Here is a 25134-nt window from a genome sequence, read left to right as displayed (position 1 = left end):
GGCCCTGCTGCGGATGTCACTGATTGCATTGCGCAGTTGACCCTTGTGCGGTGTGGTGCGGTGAGGATCTGTCCGTTTTCCCCTTTGGGGCTAAGATGCGAATGAATGTGTTTGAATGGATGAGTAAATGGGAAGTGTGTCGTCCTGTCTCGGCTACCTCCCTTTCTTTGGGGGAAGCAGCCTAGGTAGATAGATAGATAGAGAGATAGCATTTTTTTCCTCCCCTTACTTTTACATGGAATTAAGGGTCAGGATGATGGTGATATGATGCACGTGGGATAATGTAGAGTAAGCACCCTAGCTCATTAAACAACACAAAAGATTATGAGTGTAAGACAAAGACATTAGATCCCTGCCTGATTTAGGTATACAGTCATGTATAGCAAGTAATGCAGTATCTGAATGAGTGGATACTCTGCTTAAATTGGTCCAATGAAATACAGTATTGCAAACTCATGCTCATTAAACTTGCACAACTGGAGATCAAAGTATGCTTGCATATACAGTACTGTATTCAGTAACCAAAATTAATCTTTATGGGGATACCATTCATAATGCAGCACTATTTCTAGTGCAGTCTTGTACTGTACTTCAGGGTGGCCCATACTATATATAGTGTACACATAAAATGCTGCTCTACCACTCCGCCCAGAAATTTCTCATGTTGTAGGGACAGCTCAGTCAGTATTATCAGCATCTACCCTGCATTTTATACTGTACTCATTTCATACTCCCACTGCCACAGCTACACCAACAATAGCTGACTGAGTCATGTCTGTAACATATAAGATATTTGCCAGGTGTGTTTCCAGTGCAACATAATGAGCCCCCCAGTACTGTACTAGGTTATTTATAAGCAACAACTGCAGTGATGGGTGTCATTCTGTATATGTATTATATACCTTTTCAGGTGCATTTTGGACGTAGATGACTCTATTGAAGGCACGCCACCTCTTACATAACTGCACGTACATCTTGCACTGCACATACATAAAGACAAGACCTCCTGTGAATCCTATTGCCACCACTATAAGCTTAGTCCAGAAAGGCCACTCCAGGGTTCCTTCCTGCAAAGTAAGTACTGGTACAGTATAGAACATCAACCATACATGCATAATGTACTGTGTAGCTAATTGCTGGGGAATGAGAAAGTATTTGGATGCATTGATAAATACAGATAGTTCATTGTGTAATCAACTGTAACTGAAATGCAGAACTATATACAGTATCATGCATTTTATTATGCTCTACTAAAAGCATATCTCTGGCTTATATAGAAAATAAATTATTTGTTCATAGTTTATACAAGTATAGAGCCACTACTATTTATCTATACAGTTGTACAATGCAGTTTTTATCTAGCAGAAGGTAATGATGCAGCTGTCAGGTGTCTTCAGTCTCTAGTTGTCTCAACATTCCTGAACAGCACATGCAGTAAAATGTAGACATGCACTGTAGATCTTTTACAGTGAGAGATTTTTAACCAGTGTACTGTATCTCAAAGCTATTTTGCACAGTACAACACACCTTTTATATTGCATTGGTTTAATTTTCTCCTACTATATTGATACTGTAGAACTATCATTAAAAAAGAAATAGGAATAATTTAGCATCATATACCTGGAGAGACCATCTCTATCAAGCATTTTGCTAAAGGTAACTGCTTTGTCTAGTTCTTACTAACCTGGACCTCCTCAGTGGTGCGTTCAATGAGGACATATAAAGACCACACCACACAGGTGATGGCTACTACGTGGAATGTCACAGAGCACGCTATCTTCCTCTGCTCCATACCAGACATGTCCAGCCGCTCCCACTGCATCCATAAGCATATATTACACCTGGCACTACACAGATCATCATAGTAGACAAATTAATAAACCAAATTAATCACATATTTCATGTAAACTGTAACAGTGTCGTAGCTAAATAGCTGATATGTAATCTTTCATTCAAAGTTACAGTTATGACTTGCAGTGAATTGTACAGTACAGTGTAGAAGTTGTCAAAGAATGCAGTGTGAGAACTGGCAGATGGTGTATTGTACTGAGGAAAGGTAATACAGGCCAGTCACATATACAGGTGTTGCATGAATTTCATCCCTAACACCTGTCATGTTATAAAATTTTGTGTAGTATAAATAGAACATATGAAAATGATTAATTCTAACCTAGCTTGATGCCCTAGTCCCCCTTTTTGACCTTTTAGTCCTTGATATCATCCCCAGTAACCACCTCCCCAAAATGCTACCAAACACCACTGTTAAATGCTAGAATGCCCATTCAGTGTGTTCCTTCAGAGAAAATTAAAATGTTTTGTTCCCCATATGAGTCTCTCCCACACTTGTGCTATAACTTTTGTGACCCGCCATTCAAACCCTCAACCCCCTTCTACACTATATGATACTCCCCTGCCATATCGTTTGTCAGCCACTGTCCTTAGCCGTATCTTTGATTCTCGACTGACTTGGTCCCCGCATCTCACTTCCCTCAAGACCTCCGCTTTCCTCGGACTTCAGTTATTGCAAACTCTCAGTCATGTGTCCTGGGGTGTTGACCGACAACTCTGCTCCGTCTCCATACTGTCTTAGTTTTGTCGATGATTAATTATGGCTGTCAGGTTTATGCATCTGCCTCATCTTCCTCTCTTCGGTGCCTAGATTCTGTTCACCATCATGGCTTACGTCTGGCATTGGGTGCTTTTCGCCCCACCCCGGTTGCGAGCCCGTATGTCAAGTCAGCTATGCCTGCTCTATCCTCCAGACATGACAAGCTAATTCTCCGTTACCACATTCGCCTTCTTCAACACCCATCTTCAGGTTTCCCTTCCTCTGTTATGCACCTCTCCCCTCCTTATCCACCCTCATTAGCTTCATCTTTTCCATGTAGGGTCTCCAGTTTACTTGCATCCCTTTCTTTCCCCGCTATTTTAGTTCTCCCTCTGCGAGGTTCTGTGTTCCTACCTTGGCTTCTTCCTTGCCGTACTGTTTGTGGCACCCTACTCACTCGCCCAACGTCCTCTTCCACCCCACCGGAACTCTATCATCTTTTTACGGATCATATGCATTGTCACTCCTTAGCGACCCCAGTGTACACAGATGGATCTGAGTCTTCTGTAGGCTCGGGTTTTGCTGTTCTTTTCCTAGACCATACCTATCTGACCCGCCTTCCACCAGTTGCCAGTATTTTCACTATTGAACTGCTGGCCATTTTACTTGCCCTTCTTGTTATATACCGATCAACTTTACACACTTTTGTTATTTTCATAGATTCACTTAGTGCACTACATGGTATTAAGTCTATCCAGGCCAGCAACCTGCTAGTGTTGGAGATACAGGAATGGCTGTTCCATATTGCCACCAGATTGAAGTCTGTCTCCTTCTGCTGGATCCCATGCTATATTGGGATACCGGGTAATGAGAGGGTTGACTGCCTGGCACGTACAGCTGTTACATCTTTCTCTGTCATGCCTCATCCTGTCCCAGCAACTGATTATTTCCCAATGGTTACCCATCTCCTCGACCAGTGGTGGCAAGCTGAATAGACGTCCACAACTGATAACAAACTATGCTCCATCACACATACTGTCACTCCTTGGCAGTCATCCTCCCATCGCAACAGGTGTTGGGAAACAGCCCTATCCCGTCTGCGCCTTGGCCACATGCGGATCACATGTGGCTTTCTAATGTCAGGAGGCACTCCTCCGGTCTGTCAATGTTGCCAGGTTCCAATCACTGTCCACCATCTTTTGCTTGATTGCCCTCGGTTCCACAACGTGTGCAGACGGACTCTTCCGTTCCTTTACTCCCCTGGACGTCCCCCTACCTTAGCCGATCTTCTTGGTGAATCCCCTGTGTTTTCCACTACACATCTCATGCACTTCCTATCTCAAACACGTATTTTGCCTCACATTTAGTGCCTTCCCCTCCTTCCTGTCTACCTTTATTCCATCATAGCATACCCGTCATTTTTTATGCAGCGGTTTTAGTGCCATATAGTCCCCCTGGGCTTGGTGCTAGTCCTTATTAATTAATTAATTCTCCCACACTTACCAGCCACCTTTCCACTCTCTATTACAATACTTGCAACTGCTGATTATTAGTGTCTAAATCACTCACTGAATACAGTTTATGGTCTCTTAGTGTTGTGGGAAGGTCATGTTGAAGTGGATTTGGTGGGTTTTACTGCTAAACTTTGCATTTTGTTGACTGACTTTGTACACTCCCTTTTTCTAGAATTCTGTCAGTTATCAGTTATGAATCATGATCAAGAAGTTTCAAGTTGTAAATATGGTACATTATATGTGACTGGGCTGTACCACACAGTGTACAGTATACTGTAATTATTTCAAAGGCAGAAACATTTACTATAATACTCCCTTTTTCTAGAATTCTGTCAGTTATCAGTTATGAATCATGATCAAGAAGTTTCAAGTTGTAAATATGGTACATTATAAGTGACTGGGCTGTACCACACAGTGTACAGTATACTGTAATTATTTCAAAGGCAGAAACATTTACTATAATAGTACACAGGGCTGTTCAGCCAGACTGCCTAGGGAACAATAACTACTGTAATAGTACAGTAGTTTGGAAACTTTATTGTACATACTACACTGTACAGTACTTGTATTATTTAGAAAACAACCCTTAAACATTAGTGCATTTTAGGCTATACAGGCAAAAACATAATGACCAGGTAATTTGCATTAAATTAATAAGACTATTACATGATGAACCTCATTTACTGTAATTGCTTCATTGTGAGGGTCTCTCTAAAGCTGAAAACAAATTTCTGACATCCTCAACAGAAGGGTTTATTGGTGATTGTTTTATCCCCTTCAATTCAAGGAGTCTTGTGTAAACTACAGTAGGTAAAACAGTCTAACATGACATACAGAATACAGTACATAGTTTCACCCTCCCCTTTATTGCCCCATCAGTAGTGTAGAAGCCCAGGTCTGAGCTAATTAGTCCAGGCATTTAAGGCACGAATGACCATTCACCTGCCTCCTTTGAGAATTACAGAACTAGAGCAATAAGCTTCAACCATCTCGCAGATGTGTGTCTTTATGGCCATTTCCAGTTAAAGTGAATCAACTCACTCAATCACTAAGCATCAGAATACAGTTGAATGGAAAAAAAAATCAGGCAGAAAGGGTGAAAGTACTAAACTGATTTTTCCTATGGATGATTTCCGGTGCAGTTATAAAATTAATTAGAGGCAAATACCTGGCTGATGCAGAATGTTTGGGAAGTCATAGATGTTCTTTACAGACTTGCTTCTTTTTCTTGTAAAGTTTGTTATTCCCTTTCTTTCTTTTTTCTTTCTTTCTTTCTTTTTTTTTTTTTTAACTCTGTTTGGGAAGTCATAGATGTTCTTTACATAATTGCATCTTTTTCTTGTACAGTTTGTTATTCCCTTCTTTTTTTTTTTTTTTTTTTTTTTTTTAACTCCTGTGGTTTCTTGATGCTGGTACATATGGAAAATATGCACTTGTTTTCTTAGGCCAATACCCCCTTTTTTTAATTGTTGCAAGTAAATTTAGAGGAGCTCCCCAGAAAGAGGCTGCAGTCCACTTCCAGTGCTTACACAGGCATTAGAAATGATGATGGGAGGAAGCATTTCAGACTCAGAGAGCAAAGAAGAGAATGCATTATTTCTTGTCTCCTTTTATAATACCTCCTGAGCATTGATAACCTCGCTCCAACGTTGTCAGTATCACGTACATTTATTTTAATGAGTGCTAGATGATGCAAATCCTGTGCATGTTCTTCATCTCTCCAGTCTGGAACCATCTTACCAAAGCCTATAACAGCATGTGGGGTTAGCTAGAATTGAATAAGAAAAGGTGTACCTAGGCTGAAGAGGTTAAGATTTGTGTAATTGCCAGTCTTGTCAGTAGATGCTGGTCTTGTTCATATGACCTGTGTGGAGGGACCTGCCCTGTGCAGTGTGGGGAGAAAGAGGAGTAGGTTCATAACCATGTTAGGTAGGATTTAGTGAATTATGTGCCTGCAGATACACTCTGCAAGTGAAAAATGGACTTTTGCCCTTTTAAGAATCTGTGTTCTCACTCTGTGATCCTTCATTTGGAGGTATCCATCTAGACTCCCAAATACCTATGAAGGGATTGTGAGACTGAAGATGAAGCCCCTTATATCATGGACAGTGATTAGGGCTGTTTGGTTTCTTGTGAGCTGCCCAAAGTGGGACACACATCAGCATATCCTGCAAAACTCAGTTCAGTAGCAATTCTGTATAGCTGTGACAAGCCATCATTGAGGAAAACTGTCATGAGCTCTGGTGAGTCTGCTGTGGATTTTGCTCACAGCACCAGCTCCTACAAAATGTGGGGCAAGAAACTAAGAAAGGTAATCATAAAATATCACAGACTTGAAATGAATGAGCACCCACCTCAAGGCATGCACATGATGCCATGTACAATAAAAGATAAGTCAAAGTCTGAGGGGCTGCCTGTGGGGTATACTGGTACTGGTGATATCTTAGTACAAGTTTGCCCCTGGTATGCACTTCAGAATCTGGTGTTAGTGCAGGACATTGATTACAAGCAACCAGCCATGATTTGCTGTAGTGGCATACAGACTCAAAAATTATCATTAATGGTTGTGATTCCTGAATTATTAATAACACTGTGGATCCTTTAGACAAGGAACTTAGCTTCTGGAACTGTCTCCAAGGTATAATCATATAACAGGCTGGAGATGTCATAGTTCAATTGAAGGACAGTTAGAATGAGCTTTTATTGCAAACAGAATCTATGATACTACAGACATAAGTTAGAGGTTGCAAAGAGTGACTGGAGATGCATAGCCTGTTGCTGCAAGAACAATCAGTGAGAAATGAATGGCAGGGCACTGACTATCTGTGACACAGACATCAAGCACTATAGGACTGGGCTTCTTGCAACTTCATCTTTAACAGGTAGTGATAATCACGATCACAAGCAGATCTCAGTGAACAGTACAGCTGAGGTAGTTATCACAGCTGGGTGTAGCTATGTAGGGCAAACTTGCCCTGAGGGACATGAAGTGAGTGCAGTCTGTACAATCCCAATCTGTGAAGGAATTGGTGTATGTGACTAGAATAATTTCACAGGACAATTTGTGGGATGAACACAGATCTCCATAGTCCTCACTTAACTTTGTGAACATGTCTTCTATGCTAAGAAGATGATGCTCTCAGATGCTCTTTTGTCATTCCTCACACAGCCAGAGACTAGGTGAATGATAATTGACAGGCCATTAACTGCATTCAGCACAAGGGTTGGATGTTGTCACATGATCTGCAGCCCGTCAGTCATCACATCTTTGGCTATAGTTGTAATAAACAATTTCTTCAGCAAAGCAGCCTAAGTAATTGTCAGATGGCTCATAGGTGCACCACAGGATGATGACTGTGATAGAACACTGAGACTGTGCAGGGAAAAGACAGGCCAGGAAGAACCCTTGCTGCCATAGGACAGGCAGTGGTCATTAAGTTCAAAACCAGAGGCACAGAATAGAGGATCTGCAAGAAAACTGCACAGTAATTTTTAAGTGAAAGTATGGCCACACCAGATACTGTATATGGAGATTAGGGTTTACCAAAGCTAAGAAAGCAGATATGGTCTCGTCAGTTTTCCTTGATTATCCAGTGTAGAGGCTCCAACTGTGAAGAGCCAAGGATGCTCTGAGCTGTGGGTGAAAGTTTCATTTGTTTACTCTCCTTCAAGCCTCCACTCCACATCATTTATCACAACCAGTGGCTGCCATATCTCAGTAATCATGCCATCTTTTGTTGGCCTACTTTACATACCTAGTGGGTCCAAAACCTTAATAAAACTCCAGCCTATTAATTATTAAGTTCCTGAGTTCCTTCATACCCCTAACAACCCCCCCTCCCTCCCTTTTCTATGCAGCACATCTTTTGGAGGATGTGCTGGGAGGAATGAAAAAAGTGTTTAGATGTCGTTCACTTAGAATGGATGTAAAGAGAAGGCTGTATGAGGGTGTTGTGGTACCGACTGCGTTATATGGGGCTGAAACATGGAATATGGGTGTAGCAGGGAGGAAAAGTTTGAATGTAATGGAGATGAGGTGTCTGAGGAGTATGTGTGGAGTGACGCGTATTGATTGAGTGCGAAATGATGAAGTGCGAAGGAGAACTGGAGTTGTTCGGGAGATGGCTTATAGAGTTGAGCAGAGAGTGTTGCGATGGTTTGGGCATATGGAGAGAATGGATAATGAGCGACTGGTGTAAAAGATAACTAGATCTGATGTGAGAGGTGTAAGGCTGAGAGGAAGACCACGAATAGGATGGATGGACAGTGTGAAGAGAGCGCTGGATGTAAGAGGGATGTCTGTTGAGCAAGGAAGAGTGGCTGTGCATGACAGAAATAAATGGAGAGAAATTGTGAATGAATAAGTGATGACGCAGCCCTGAGGGGATATTCTCCCGCGTTTGGTCTGATCAGCTAGTCAGGTCAGGTGCGGGTAAGGGGATGGGTCTGTTATGATGTGGCAGGGGTAAACCAGCTCTCCTGTCGGGCCCTGCTGCGGATGTCACCGATTGCATTGCACAGTTGACCCTTGTGCAGTGTGGTGCGGTGAGGATCTGTTCGTTCTCCCCTTTGGGGCTAAGATGCGAATGAATGTGTTTGAATGGATGAATAAATGGGGAGTGTGTCGTCCTGTCTCGGCTACCTCCCTTTCCTTGGGGGAAGCAGCCTAGATATATAGATAGATAGATAGACATCTTTTGGAAACTGCATTTTGGTAACTGGGCTACCTTTGTTCATGCAGCTTTACAAACATAGTAGACCTAAAGCAAAGGCCCTACCTATTAATCTGTATGAGTCATTGTGGTATGCTAATAAAGGATGTGGCCACCAGGGGATAATTGGAAAACCTTTTACTCAGACATCATTACATAAAATCGTTTTGTGATCAGAAGGACACATGTAAAATGACATTGTTGTGAAGGACCGAATCGCTGTCAAGGACCGAGAGTGAAGCAAGTGTGCAGAGAGTGTTCAGGTGTGTGTGTGTGTGTGTGTGTGTGTGTGTGTGTGTGTGTGTGTGTGTGCTGGAGCAGCTGCTGTGCACTGGAGGAAAATACAGGTATTCATAAAGGATCATAAGTTGTTGTGATATACATAAACTCTACATAGCAGTGAATTTGGGGATCGTATTCTGCTGGCCATTTATAAGTCAGCTTCTCTCCGTACTGTGCCCAGATCAGCTGCTCATATAATATTCTTGCAGCGAATTTCTGCTGTTGACTGCGCGAACTGAAACTGCTCTCTCTCTCTCTCTCTCTCTTTCTCTCACAGTTATTTTTGTATTTATTTATTTTTTTGGCTGCACCCCCATACACGGCCAAATTCAATGTGTCTGTAACTGTCAATAGGTACTCACTCACTCACTCACTCAATCAATCAGTTAATCAATCACTTAGTCACTGTAGCCCATACAAGGATGAAATCTGGCAAGATGCAGTCTTAGAGGTTTATGAGCGTCACATTTATGGAGTGTGTGTTGACGGGTGGGGTACTGGTGGTGTGTCTGGTGTGTGTGTAGGTGTGTTGACTGATGGGGGTACTCGTGGTGCGTCTGGTGTGTGTAGAGATATACTGAGGAGTGGGGGTACTGGTGGTGTGTCTGGTGTGTGTCTAGGACTCTAGGTGTGTTGATTGGTGGGGGTACTGGTGGTGTGTCTGGTGTGTGCCTAGGTGTGTTGATTGGTGGGGGTACTGGTGGTGTGTCTGGTGTGTGTCCAGGTATGTTGCTTGGTGGGGGTACTGGTGGTGTGTCTGGTGTGTGTCTAGGTGTGTTGATTGGTGGGGGTACTGGTGGTGTGTCTGGTGTGTGTCTAGGTGTGTTGATTGGCAGGGGTACTTGTGGTGTGTCTGGTGTGTGTCTAGGTGTGTAGATTGGCAGGGGTACGAGTGGTGTGTCTGGTGTGTGTCTAGGTGTGTAGATTGGTAGGGGTACTTGTGGTGTGTCTGGTGTGTGTCTGGGTGTGTTGATTGGTGGGGCACTTGTGGTGTTTCTGGTGTGTGTCTAGGTGTGTTGATTGGTAGCAGTACCTGTGGTGTGTCTGGTATGTATCTAGATATGCTGAAGGGTGGGAATATTGGTGGTGTGTCTAACTGTATTTAAGGTGCATGTGGTGCGCATCTGGAGGGTGTCTGAAGGATGTTTCCAAAGACAAAGGACACCTTTTGGGATGTGCTGGGGTGGTGGATATGTTTGGGGTGAATGCGGCTAAGAAATGTGTCCTTTGTCTTTTTACTTAATTCCTGCTACTCCAAGACGATTTTTATGAAGGGCCTCTGTAGCGCCTTAAATCTGACAAAGGTCCCTGACTCGTTTCAGGTCAGTTAATGGCCAAATGCTCTTACTGTACCTTGGACGAATTCAGTCCCCAAACCTTCATACCAGGAACCAGTAACTTGTGCATAGGACCACAGTGGTTTCCAAAAGATGTAATCGCAATTTCTTTATTTAAAGGGACGCTTTCCCCACTCAGTATTCTGCAGACATATCCCATAGTCATTCTTTGGTCCACTGTATTGCGTAACAGGTGGCATTTTAGGTGTATTACACCATTCACTGCCTGTTAGGACTCGCACAAGTAGAAAACCATCTTTCTTTCACTCTCACAGTTCTTCAAGAGCGTAATCTTATGTGGTTTCCTATGCAACGGGTGATATGACTAGTTATATTTGAAGAGAAACAGGCATATTGGAGAGGAAAAGTAATGTCTAGTCTGGGAGAGGTCTTGTGGGAAGGAACAGACAAACAAGGCCATTTCCCTCGCAGAATGATTTCGAGGGTGGTCTTAATCGTTGTTATGCTACACCCAGACCGGATTCAGCGGAAAACCTTCCGCTAACATATTTTCTTTGTCCCCAGTAGGAGGCATCATCACTATGAATCAAACACAACGGACACTAAAACTTGTGCTCGGAATTACATTAATAACGCACTCTTTCCTTACTCGGTGTTTTACGAGCGTATTCTGTAGCCATTTGGTCGTCAAGAGCTCAGCATACATTTTTAGCAGTAGTTTATTTCAAAGCGAGATAGGTTGGTGGAGGCTGGGGATGTAGTTTACCTCGAAGTACTGTCTGAAGCTCAGAAACCTTTCTCAGCATTCCAACATTCTTTAGACCGTGTTAAAAAGCTCCCCCCAACCCCTCACTTTCCATACGCCTTTGCCTCACAACACATGCTGAAAACTTAACCATGAAAACGGTCTGGGGGGGGGGGGCTGAAATCCTACACTGAGACAGTTCAACTCGTTTACTTTTTTTTAGTGGGTTCCATGCTTCACAGGTTTGCACTCCTGTGCTGTGAGTTTAATTGGAGTTTTAATTCCCAACGGGCAATGTTAAAAATCCATGGAAAAGCAGAGGAAAAAGTCAGGAACACATACGTGACTAACAGGAAACAAACAAAAGACAGCAAAGTCTTTTCAGTCAGTTTTCACTGTTCGATTTTCCGTCATCCAGTCCTCCTTTTCCTTTTATTCCACCCATAAAAAAAAAAAAAAAAAAGTCAAATAGCTTCGAGTTACTGAGGTTCCACACGGTAGGCTAAAGCAAGAAACTAATTACTGTTATGCTGAGTGTTTTTAGGTCGACTCCTCGTCCTAAAAACACTAGCGACTGAGCGGGGTCCTCTTTCCGGACCGGAAGTAAAGCACCAACAAAGGACCAGGACATAAAAACTAGGCAGTCCACCTTTAACACATCTATTACCTTAATTCTAACACCGTTACAATATTACATAGAATGATATTCTGGACAGGGGATACAGATATACAAAGTTACGTTAAGATAACACGGGATATTTAACATACACTGTAATTACACTTTACAATGGGTTGGGGTTCTATAAGTGGATGTGACTGTCTTTCATCAAAGCCCAAAAGATCTCAGTTCACTGGTACAAGAGGAATATATAGGTTTAATGGTCTAGGGGAGGAATATTACTATAAAAGGGCAGGGGGAACGGATCACAACAATTGACTCGTTGGGCTGGGCGCGGTGACACTAGCCCGCGCGTACACTGGCAAGGGGGAACTTCTCTATTTTGGGCTGCGGGAACAACACTAAACTCACGGTTTCGGAATTATAGTCTTTAGTAAAGGGCAGGTGAGTTTGTGGTAATCACGGGCACTTATAGGTGGAATCCCTCTAACTTACACTGTCACTCTGTCACTGTTCCGGTTTCACTTTCTCGGGTATAGGAAGGGATGTCACTGATCTTACCCGTTTTTCTGGGGCGATATCACTCTGTCACTTTAAGGGGACCTCCGGGGGCTCTACCCGTGGCGGGAATCACCGTACCCGCTGGGGGGAGACTCGACCCGGGTCCGATCTGCTGAGGCGTTGCAGGGAGACCCTCTTGCCTGGGGTCTCGACCTGATGTAGACCCTCCTCTCGGGTCTCGTCGTCGTGGTGCAGGGAGGCCCGCCTATGTGGGGCCTCGACCTGATGTAGACCCTCCATTCAGGGTCTCGTCGTCGTGGTGCAGGGAGGCCCGTCTATGTGGGGCCTCGACCTGGTGTGGTGGCCCTCGGGACTGGAGCCAAACAGGTGGAGAAGTCGTGTCTGGCGTCGGAGGCTCTGGGGCAGGAGGAGGACACCGTTGGTAGGCTGCTGGGCTCGCCTGGGAGTCCGGGGACTGTGGAGGTCTGTCAGGGGACGCGCCGTCAGGTGTGGGCTGCGGCCTCGTCTCCTGCTGGTGCCTGGGGGAGACCAGAATCTCCCGGGAGTGGGAGGTAGGTCCCGACTGGGACTTGGTCTTTGCTCGGGGGACACCTTCGGGGCAACTCTCCCGAGTGGTGTCCAGCTACTCCTGCAGGAGTTGGCTGAAGATAGAGGACACACGGAGGCCGTGTTCTCTCTCTTACACAGGGAGGGTAGCACAGAGGCGACTCTCTCTTGTCTCCGACACAGCCGTGGCGCCAGGTAGATCGGCCCTGGGACCCACTTTTGGCTTTATACAAGGTGCTCCTACCCTTGGGGTGGCTAGGGGTGTTGGCCCCTTATAGCTCACTATTGGGCCTCCTGCCCTGTTTGTGATAGAGGGTATTTCTCCCTCACAGTTCACTAAAGGACCTCCTGTCCTGGTTGTGGCAGAGGGTATTTCTCCCTCGTGGCTCACTGTGGCAGAGGGTACTGGCCCCTCATGGCTCACCAGAGTTGTGGCAGAGGGTGGTGTTCCCTCGTGGCTCACTGTGGCAGAGGTGCGAACACCTCGTGGCTCACCAAGGGACCTCCTGCCCTTCTGGGGTGTAACTGTGGTCGTCACCACAATGCTACTAGGGACTGATTTTTTATCAGTCCCACCCCACTGCTGTCAATGGTCAATCCGCCGTTGAAGTTGTTGCGGATCTAGGCTCACCTGGCGTTGGGGCAGTTGCAGGGAGAAGGGGCACAGGTCAGTGATGGTTGGGTGACCCTTTTGCCCTGGGTCATTAACCTCCCCGTTATCTCCTCCTCGGGTGGTGGGGTGGTGGTGGCCCGGTGGTGGTGTGGGGGGTGGCGGGGCGGAAGGTCCGGCAGCGGGCATTTTACTTACCCAGACGGACAGACGGGCCTGGCCACGGCAGTGACGGAAGGAGTCGAAGGACTAGAGTGAGTGGTGTGTGAAGTATCTATGTGAGTGGTGTGTGAAGTATTAGAGTGAGTGGTGTGTGAAGTATGTGATTGGTGTGTGAAGTATTAGAGTGAGTGGTGTGTGAAGTATTAGAGTGGTGTCTGAAGTATTAGAGTGAGAGGTGTGTGAAGTATTAGAATGAGTGGCGTGTGAAGTGTTAGCGTGAGTGGAGTGAGAAGTGTGAGAATGATGAAAGTGATCATCGTGTGAAGTGGTGAGGGTGAGTGATGTACGAGACGAGGTATTAAAAGCTGTACAAAATATGAATCACTGAAACCATAACATACATAAATTACGGTGCCCTGAAATCCGTAAGACGCAGAAGTTACCATCACCAAATCACCCTCATCGACGTCATGTACACTTACCTTGTTGAACGGTTTGATCTTGGAGTGCATGATGAAGTTGAATTTGCAGAGTTCGCATGACTTGGTATCCGAGGACTTGATCCATTGTTGCAAGCATGACTGGTGGACGTAGCGCAGTGACCCAGCGCAGTAACACGGCGCGATTAGGGGAGTCTCCGCATCTCCCTCGCAGTGGCAGATTCTGAAAAGGCGCAGAACTGGAATGAAGGGTCGGATATGAGTTGAAAAAAATAGGTGAAAGGGGAGTTTTGTGTGTGTGTGTGTGTGTATGTACCTAATTGTATCTTTACAAGAATGAGTCAAGCTCGTACTGTCCCGTGTCTTAAACCATATTTATCGTACATATCCTTAAAATTGTGAATTGTTTTGGTACACACTATTTCATTCGGTAGTGCATTCCACTGATCAATTGCTCTATTTGGGAAACTAAATTTCCTTACGTCTTTATCACCTCTCTTCTTATGCAGTTTTTTGCAGTGTCCTCTTGCTGATGCTTCCCCATAGGTTAAGTAATCATTTATGTCTATTTTCTCCTTCCCTGATATGCATTTATATAGCATAATCATGTCATCTCTTTTCCTTCTCTCCTGTAGTGTTGGTAGATTCAGTTTATTTAGTCTTTCTTCGTAGCTTAGATCCCTTAAGCTTGGTACCCATATTAAAATGCCTGCCGTGCCCGCCGCCGGACCTCCCACCTCACCACCCCCCACCCCACCTCCGGGCCGCCACCGCACCACCACCCCAGGAGGACACACCGGTGAGGTTAGTGACCCCGTTCAAGAGGGTCATCAGGACATTAACGTCCTGGGCCCTTGTTCCCCGCAATTGTCCCAACCCCAGGTGATCAGGGAAAGTAGGCTACATTGCAGGCGGAGCAATGATCGCCAGAATAGGGGTGGGACTGAACCAGATTCAGTCCCAGGTAACACCATATTGACGGCTTTGTTACACCCTCTAGGGCAGGAGGCCCAAGGGCAAGAGGCCCAAGGCTACAGCCTTATAAAGTGTGTGAAGGGGAAGGCGACCCCAGGCTCCGGCCTTAGCACACCAGAGAGAGAGAGTTGCCCCAGCGCATCACTCTCTTGCTGTTCTCCCCTTCAGGAGCAACTAAACGTCGTCGGCCCTAAGACGCAGAGGAGAAGGGACGGCCCTGTACGCCCGTCAGTTGTTCCTGATCGGATAGATCAGCTTCCGGCTACGGCCATAGTATGGACCAGGGTAAAGAGCCCCTGCTACCGTATGTGTAGCACTTCCCTATTACGGGAGCAACACCACATCGTCGGCCCTGAAACGTGGCGAGGGGACGGCCCCGTACGCCCTGCAGGTGTTCTCTGTACGGGTAGGCACGGCTCCGGCTGGGGCACGTACCAGGGTAGAGAAGCCCCTGAAGGTAGACTCAATCCGTATTGGAGAGAGTGTGGCCTCTGTGCCCCTCACTCCGGCTTGTCTCCTACTACGGGAGCAGCACCACGCCGGCGGTCCTGATACACGGCGAAGGGACGGCTTTGTACACCCTGCAGGTGTTCCCTGTACGCCGGGCAAGTCCACGGCTACAGCCAGAGTACATAACAGGGGAAGGCAACCCCAGGCTCCGGCCTCCAGACGTACTTGAGAGGACACGAGTAACGTGAGTCCTCCTCCAGCCTCTTTCCCTTCAGGGAGCCCTTCGTCACTACCCGGGAATATAGCCCTGGAGGAGACGCTAGAGTGGTGGCAAGGCCCGATATCGGGCTTACCGCCTACACCCGGGAGTTCCTTGTTCCTGTCCGAGCCCCGTAGGAGATGCTGCCGCAGCCCAGTCTTGACGGCGCCTCTCCCCCTTGGTGCCTGCAGTCCCAGGACGCCCAGGCCAGACTCTCCAACTCCTGATGAAGGTGATCCGGGCTCCCTCACTCCCTGGAGCCAGAAACGGCAGGCCCGATTACTTCGGCTGTTTGGTCCCAGTCCCGAGGGCCACTTATCAGGTCAAGGTCCCCAGACCAGAGGGCCTCCCTGCACCCCACCAGCGCGGCCCTGGTACGAGGGCCGCCTCCCAGGTCGAGGCCCCCAGACGGGAGAGCCTCCCTGCACCCCACCTACGAGTGCGACCTAGAGTGAATATTACCCAGGAAACAGGAAAACAGTGATTCACCCCCCTCTTTTGTGTCAAGAACAACTGGGGAAAAAGAACAGTGCACAGTGACTCCGTAAGAAACAGAGTAGTCAATAGTGGCCTACCAGAACTCAGTGTTGACAGGGCAGAAAGTGAACTTTGTGTAATTATCCCAGTCCCCCCATGTAAGAGAGTCAAAGAGTTTTCTGTGAACACCTGAGGTAAGGGCGCGCGGGCCAGTTGAAAGCCTAAGTGTAAGTGTCTCCGTGACAAGGTGACAACGTCGAGTGTCGCTATCCGCACCCTACCTCATTTATAGTAATATTCCCCATACAGACTCCCAACCTTGTTTATTCCTTATGTGAACAATTCTATTTATATCCTGCCTCCAAGTGACGTATAAGCAATATTGTAGATAATTCACGATCTCCCTGTATGAACATTGTAGTGTGTATTCAGTATAACTTTACTTTGTGGTGCTAAGTGTTAACTCTGTGTCCCTGTATCTCAAATATCACTCTACGTGTATTGTTACGGTTAGAATTAAGGTAATAGATGTGTTAAGGTATACTGCCTGGTTTTTGTGTCCTGTTCCTTTGTTGATGCTTTACTTCCGGTTTAGAAAGAGGACCCCGCTTCAGTAGCTAGTGTTTTTATGACGAGAAGTCGCCTTACAAACACCAGCATAACACTGGTGGGAAGCGGTGGTTCTGGATCCGAGTAAAAGCACGGAGGAACGATAAAAAGGAAACTTGCACAATGGCAGCCAAACCGCACATCCAATTACCGAGATTCAACCCGGACCAATGCGACATAGTATATTTAGATATGGTCAAACCCCTCCTAGACATAGGGTTCGACTCAGAGAAAAAATTGCAGTCACACTACCTAACCTGGGAAAAATAATCACCAATGTCGCACCAAAAATCGTCCCAGAACTGTCATGGGATCAATTCTCACAAATAGCGAGACAGGCTTTCACGCCACCAATAAGAAGAGTTGTCGCCCTCTCTCAACTCGACGCCCTCACCTACGACGGGAACCTGGACGATACATTCGTCCAGGCTCGGCGCCTCGTCAGCACCGCTTATCCCGAGGCACCTACAAATGCCCGAGATATACATACATTTAATGCCCTACTGAGGATTCTCCCTAGCACAGTCAGGGAGCACTTCTCAATCTATGATCCCTCAGGGGACATGGAAAACGACCTGCAACTCATCAGACGTCTCCTCGCTGCCCGTCCCATACCACAACCACTCCACGTGGTGACACGATTCCCGACAAAACAAAACCCTCCACCCAAACCTAAGCTGCTGCCTCACCAGCCAACTACAGAGCCATCTCTTACTGTGCCTAGGGCTTATCCGCAGAAAAAACGCCCCAACCCCAGGGAACAAGGAAATCTCATCACTATAAATCCTTGGGAGTTCACAGCTTGCAGTCGCACCTGCCCCTTGCACGACATAATAGAACAGCTAAAGGCTAGCAGGCGCAGAAACTTTCACCAAGGGCGCAAGAAAGTCTCCTCCCTAGACGACGACGCACTGCCAACACACTACTTGGGAACGGACGACGACGACCACGACGACCCCATTCCGCAACAGATGGATTTTTAGGCCCGCCCCCGCACCTCCCCATGGTGGCGGGGGCCACCTCACATAGCTACAGACCCCCAGTCTACAACAAGATTTGGCTGAACGGGGTCAAGGCACGATTACTGGTGGATACGGGAGCAGCCAGATCGTGCCTCTACTCCCACTTCTACTCCCGCCACACCTCTGCATTTGGCCCCCTTCTCCCCACTTCAACCAACCTTGTCGACGCGGGGGACGGCCCCCTGCCTATCCGTGGGGAAACACAGGCCCTTCAAACCAACACCCACCAACAAGTATCCACTAACCACCCATTCATCATATTCGACTCGACATGCGATCAATATGATGGATATCTTGGGCTGGACCTGCTCCAAAAACTCCACGCCACCATTGACTGCCATCAGCGCTGCCTCCACTTCAGTCCAGCCCATCCCAGCCAAGCATCAATCAACAAGGAAAAAAAAAATCATCGAAGAAAAATCAAGAACACCCCTCCCTCACCATGCAAACGCACACAACCCTCAAACACTCACCTGCCCCAACCCACCTGTACATCTGACCCCAACCCGACCTCTCACACTGCCTCACTCCATCCTCCTCCATCACCACCCCCCACCACACATCATCTGGACCCCTCCCCATCTTTTCCTGCCACTATCGCCTCCTCAATCACCATTCCACCCCACCATGAAGCTTGGGTAAAACTGAACAAACCTTCAGGTACCTCCGTCCTCTTCTCACCATCCATCCCCACCGGACCACTCTCCTCATGTTTAGTAAGCCCCACCTTCCTTCCCCCACATGCCCATGAAATCCGTATCGCCAACCTCGCCACAACCCCACTAACCCTACCAAGAGGACTCATCATCGGCGACACAGAAGCTGAACCATGCCAGGCACCACCCTCCGACCATCCCACTCTCCCCGACCTACCATCACACCTATCCCCTTCCCAAACCAACAGCCTCCGACAACTCCTCCTGGACTTTCAGGACCTATTCTCCTCCGGCCCAACTGACCTTGGCCATACTACCTATCTCAGCCATGAGATACACACGACCGGACCTCCAATTCGCCAACCATCACAACGAAACAATCCAAAGCAACGGGCAGAAGAAGACCGGCAGGTCCAGGATATGCTCGATGCCGGCGTTATCTCCAACTCCACTAGCCTATGGTCCTCACCAGTTGTACTCGTACGTAAAAAAGATGGGACAATGCGCTTTTGCGTAGACTACCGCCGAGTCAACGACGTCACGATCAAAGATGCTACGCCCCTACCCCGAATCGACGACTCACTGGACTCCTTACATGGCTCGACATGGTTCTCCACCCTAGACCTGCAATCGGGTTATTGGCAAGTCCCTGTACACCCCGACGACAAACACAAAACCGCCTTCTCAACATCAAACGGGAAGCATTATGAATTCAACGTTCTTCCCTTCAGACTCTGCAACGCCCCTGCCACATTCTCCCGCCTGATGGAGTCAGTTCTCAGTGGACTAACCTGGGAGACTTGTTTGGCGTATCTGGACGACGTCATCGTTTTCAGTCGTACCTGGGCCGACCACCTCCACCGCCTCAAACAAGTGTTCCACCGTATACGCCAGGCAGGGCTAAAACTAAAACCAACAAAGTGCGTCTTGGCCAAGAGGTCTGTCTCTTTCCTTGGACACCTAATTAACGCTGAAGGCATATCACCGGACCCAGATAAACTATGTGCCATCGCCGACATTCCCCTACCTCGTGACATACACAAAACTAGAGCCTTCCTAGGCTTAACATCATACTACAGGCGGTTCGTCAAAGGATTTGCAGATATCGCCAAATCCCTACACGACCTAACAAAAAAAGGCGAGCCGTTTGCATGGACCGAACCAAGGAAAACTGCATTTGCCACCCTCAAGTCCAACTTAACCTCTGCCCCAGTAGTCGCTTTCCCAGATTACAGCCTCCCATTCCGCCTGTATACCGACGTATCACTCATCGCCATAGGGGCTGTCCTTGCACAAGTACAAGATGGGCGGGAACATATCATCGCTTGTGCCAGTCGCACCCTAAATCCTGCAGAACGAAACTACGCGGCCACCAAACGCGAGTGCCTGGGGATCATCTGGTCCCTCGAATACTTCCGTTCCTATATCTCAGGCACCCATGTGATAGTCATTACAGACCACCAATCCCTACAATGGCTACGTCAATCAAACACCACCAACGCACAACTTATACGATGGTGAGAGACACTCGAGGAGTATGATTTCGAGATCTCATACCGACCAGGCAAACTCCACACAAACGCCGACGCCCTGTCCCGTCTACCAATCAATGCAATCTCGACAGAGCCAGACCTAGTCCAAATGTGGCACAACAAACAACGCCCTACCTGGATCCCATCGAACACATTCGCTAAACTCCACCCACACGGTGAACACCTGTTCGATCCAAACAGACACATCGTCCTAAGCCCCACCACTGCCCACGACACCATGCTCCACCTCCATGCCCATAACGGCATCCACCTGGGAACAAAGAAACTCCTACAAGTCTTTACCGACATGTACTGGACCCCTAATCCATCCACCATTGCCAAGAACATTATACAATCCTGTCGAGCCTGTGCTTTAGAAAAGGACATCACCCAAACACCAGGCCCTTCAGGAAAATTAACAGCACAAAAACTGTGGCAACTACTTTCCTTAGAAGTCGTCGGCCCCCTCACACCCAAAGCAGGGTACAAATACATAATCACGTTCGTAGATGTATATTCAAAGTTTATCATCGCATGCCCCGCCAAAGATCACAATGCAGTATCAGTTGCCAATGCCCTCACCCGACATGTCTTCCCTTATTTTGGTATTCCCCAAGCACTGCACTCAGATAATGCCCCAGAATTTACGGGAAAAGTCTGGGAAGAACTGGCAAACATATTCGGATACCACATCTCCCACTCATCCCCCTACTGGCCCCAGAGTAACAGCATCTGCGAGAGAAGCCATCGCTCCCTTATGAACCAGGTCTGCACTTGCATTATGCAAACAGGAAACGAAGACAGGCTTGCCCACGTCAAGATCATCCAATGGGGTTTAAATACATGCCCACGAGAAGACGGGACAACTCCACATGAAAGAGTTTTTTGGGAATCGCCACTACTCCTACCACTCCACCACCACCTACAGCCACCCACCCCACCCTCCACTACCGACCCTCTCCACCACCTCAAACACCGCCTCTACCACCTACACTCTCAACAAGACCTAGCACCCGACATGACCCACTCCAACCCATACAAACCTGGTCAGTCCGTAGTCATTGTAAACCTGCCTACCCCCTCCAAAACCTCCCCCCGATTCAATGGACCCTTCAAAATTGTTCGAGTACCCAACCCATACCAAGTCATTATAGATCAACAGGGACAGCACCGCACATACAGAAATCGCCACGTGCGGCCCTTCCACCCACCCGCCACTGACCACCCCCGCGCCAGGCCTACCTGCACCCCTGCCCGCACACCTGTCCATCCCGACCTTTCTCAGAATTACCCCCCAAACTCCTACTCCTACTTCTTTTCACCCCCTCCCTCAAACTCACCAACAACCAGCCCAACCCCCGACACCCCACCACCACAGGCCGAGACCACCACCCCTTCACAACTCACAACTCACCTACCTAACACCTGTCCACCCACCACCTCCCAACCCACACTGCTCATGCCGCCCACATCACCACCACCGCCCAAAACCACCCCCCCCGAAAACCTCACCACTCACCACCCCACCACCCCCCTCCCCTATGACCACTCTCATTATACGCGCCACACCGCGCCCCCAGCCATCTCCCCCCCTAACCTCCATACTCCCTCACCACCACCACGTGCACAACCACCATCGCCACCCACACCCACCATCACTACCACCACCACCAGATCAGGACACCTCTCACGCCCACCCTTGAGGTACACCCCAACACCTCTGCCCATCACACGCCCATCCCAACACCCACCACCACATACCCTCCAAACACCTCCCCCATAACCCTCCCCCTCCACCAAGCACGATGGAATTTTCCCAAATCCCAATTCCCCAAAAGACAACGCTCCTCCCACCGAATCAGTCCCCTTAAAACCACCAACCTCCCGTCACTCTCCAGCATTCAACTTTCATCTCTCCACCAGGCACCATTCCCCGAGATGAAGGTGACGAGAGTGCATTGGCAACCCTACAACCGCCCACAGGCCAGAATCCGGGGCACCCACCACCTGCTCCAGCTCCTACGCCGGACCAACTATCCATCCTCCCTCCGGTTCACTCTCAACCCCCATCAGGAGCCCAACACCTTCACCACCCACTGAGCCAGCCTCACCCAACACCTTACCCCAGCCCACCAGACATCCACCTCCACCACCTACCACCTCCAGTCACGGGGTCGTGACTTCAACGACGCGGAGGGTGGTAAAATACCCGCCGTGCCCGCCGCTGGACCTCCCACCTCACCACCCCCCACCCCACCACCGGGCCGCCACTGCACCACCACCCCAGGAGGACACACCAGTGAGGTTAGTGACCCCGTTCAAGAGGGTCATCAGGACATTACGGTCCTGGGCCTTTGTTCCCCGCAATTGTCCCAACCCCAGGTGATCAGGGAAAGTAGACTACATTGCGGGCGGAGCAATGATCGCCAGAATAGGGGTGGGACTGAACCAGATTCAGTCCCAGGTAACACCATATTGATGGCTTTGTTACACCCTCTAGGGCAGGAGGCCCAAGGGCAAGAGGCCCAAGGCTACAGCCTTATAAAGTGTGTGAAGGGGAAGGCGACCCCAGGCTCCGGCCTTAGCACACCAGAGAGAGAGAGTTGCCCCAGCGCATCACCTTCTTGCTGTTCTCCCCTTCAGGAGCAACTAAACGTCATCGGCCCTAAGACGCGGCGAAGAAGGGACGGCCCTGTACGCCCGTCAGTTGTTCCTGATCGGATAGATCAGCTTCCGGCTACGGCCATAGTGTGGACCAGGGTAAAGAGCCCCTGCTACCGTACGTGTAGCACTTCCCTATTACGGGAGCAACACCACGTCGTCGGCCCTGAGACGCGGCGAGGGGACGGCCCCGTACGCCCTGCAGGTGTTCTCCGTATGGGTAGGCACTCGGCTCCGGCCGGGGCACGTACCAGGGTAGAGAAGCCCCTAAAGGTAGACTCAATCCGTATTGGAGAGAGTGTGGCCACTGTGCCCCTCACTCCGGCTTGTCTCCTATTACGGGAGCAGCACCACGCCGGCGGTCCCGATACGCGGCGAAGGGACGGCCTCGTACGCCCTGCAGGTGTTCCCCGTACACCGGGCAAGTCCACGGCTACAGCCAGAGTACGTAACAGGGGAAGGCGACCCCAGGCTCTGGCCTCCGGACGTACTCGAGAGGACACGAGTAACGTGAGTCCTCCTCCAGCCTCTATCCCTTCGGGAAGCCCTTCGTCACCACCCGGGAATATAGCCCCGGAGGAGACGCTAGAGTGGTGGCAAGGCCCGATATCGGGCTTACCGCCTACACGCGGGAGTTCCTTGTTCCTGTTCGAGCCCCGTAGGAGATGCTGCCGCAGCCCAGTCCTGACGGCGCCTCTTCCCCTTGGTGCCTGCAGTCCCAGGACGCCCAGGCCAGACTCTCCAACTCCTGACGAAGGCGATCTGGGCTCCCTCACTCCCTGGAGCCAGAAACAGCAGGCCTGATTACTCCGGCTGTTTGGTCCCAGTCCCGAGGGCCACCTGTCAGGTCGAGGCCCCCATACCAGAGGGCCTCCCTGCACCCCACCAGCGTGGCCCTAGTATGAGGGCCGCCTCCCGGGTCGAGGCCCCCAGACGGGAGAGCCTCCCTGCACCCCACCTACGAGTGCGACCTAGAGTGAATATTACCCAGGAAACAGGAAAACAGTGATTCACCCCCCTTCTTTGTGTCAAGAACAACTGGGGAAAAAGAACAGTGCACAGTGACTCCGTAAGAAACTGAGTAGTCAATAGTGGCCTACCAGAACTCAGTGTTGACAGGGCAGAAAGTGAACTTTGTGTAATTATCCCAGTCCCTCCATGTAAGAGAGTCAGAGAGTTTTCTGTGAACACCTGAGGTAAGGGCGCGCGGGCCAGTCGAAAGCCTAAGTGTGTCTCCGTGAAAAGGTGACAACGTCGAGTGTCGCTATCCGCACCCTACCTCATTTATAGTAATATTCCCCATACAGACTCCCAACCTTGTTTATTCCTTATGTGAACAATTCTATTTATATCCTGCCTCCAAGTGACGTATAAGCAATATTGTAGATAATTCACGATCTCCCTGTATGAACATTGTAGTGTGTATTCAGTATAACTTTACTTTGTGATGCTAAGTGTTAACTCTGTGTCCCTGTATCTCAAATATCACTCTACGTGTATTGTTACGGTTAGAATTAAGGTAATAGATGTGTTAAGGTATACTGCCTGGTTTTTATGTCCTGTTCCTTTGTTGGTGCTTCACTTCCGGTTTAGAAAGAGGACCCCGCTTCAGTAGCTCGAGAAGTCGCCTTAAAAACATCAGCATAACACATCTTGTAGCGGCCCTTTGAACTTTTTCATCTTGTCTATGTGTTTTTTGAGATGAGGACTCCAGACTACTGATGCATACTCCAGGGTTGGTCTGATGAATGATGTTATTATCTTTCTTAGCATGTCTTCATTTATTATGTGAATGCTATTCTCATATTTGCAAGCAGTGTATACATGTTCCGTACCTTCTCACTGATGTGGTCAGCCGGAGATAGTCTGTTATTGATAATCACACCTAGGTCCTTCTCTCTTTCTGATATGTGTAGGGTTTTATTTCCTAACGTATAATCCCAATCAGGTCTTTTTCCACTTTTACCAAACTTGATTACATGACACTTGTCCACATTGAATTCCATTTGCCATGTATTATTCCATTCATGAAGTTTATTTAATTCTTCTTGTAGCTCTTTACAAGAGTCTGTGTTAGTAATTCTCCTTTGTATTTTTGCATCATCTGCAAACATATTTAGATAGCGTTCATTTCCAGTGTTACTGTCTATATCATTTATATACACTAAAAACATGATTGGTGCCAGCACTGAGCTCTGAGCACTAGTCACTTCTTTCCATGATGAGTAATTTCCCCTTAGTACTGTTCTCATTTCTCTTCTTAAGAGAAAATCTTGCATCCAACAATACAGTTTGCCTCGAATTCCTCCTTGATGGTACAGTTTCCATAAAAGTCTTTGGTGTGGAACTGTGTCAAATGCTTTCTTGAAATCTAAATAGATACTGTCTACCCATCCTTCTCTTTCCTGTAATGTGTCTGTTACTCTGTCATAGTAGCTCAACAGATTAGTAACACATGATTTTCCTTTTCTGAAACCAAACTGTCTTTCTGTTAT

The 25134-nt window shown here is 48.0% G+C and overlaps 1 protein-coding gene across 1 annotated transcript in view; it reads right to left on the bottom strand.

The window, feature by feature from the left end:
* The window catches only part of LOC145410999 (uncharacterized), a 179731-nt gene that overhangs the window by 8331 nt on the left and 146266 nt on the right, over window positions 1-25134 (bottom strand). The window contains exons 3-5 of the mRNA XM_080281058.1: window positions 14041-14221; window positions 1685-1816; window positions 903-1067 (exon numbers count right to left, since the gene is read on the bottom strand). Coding sequence (XP_080137184.1) covers window positions 903-1067; window positions 1685-1816; window positions 14041-14221 — 478 coding nt within the window. The remainder of the gene's footprint in view (window positions 1-902; window positions 1068-1684; window positions 1817-14040; window positions 14222-25134) is intronic.

This window comes from Coenobita brevimanus, chromosome 87 (genome assembly GCF_032717465.1).
Source record: "Coenobita brevimanus isolate Jiangsu-jjx chromosome 87, ASM3271746v2, whole genome shotgun sequence".
Classification (NCBI taxonomy): domain Eukaryota; kingdom Metazoa; phylum Arthropoda; class Malacostraca; order Decapoda; family Coenobitidae; genus Coenobita; species Coenobita brevimanus.
The sequence above is the reverse complement of the archived record's forward strand: the minus strand, read 5'-3'. Positions and strand labels throughout refer to the sequence as shown.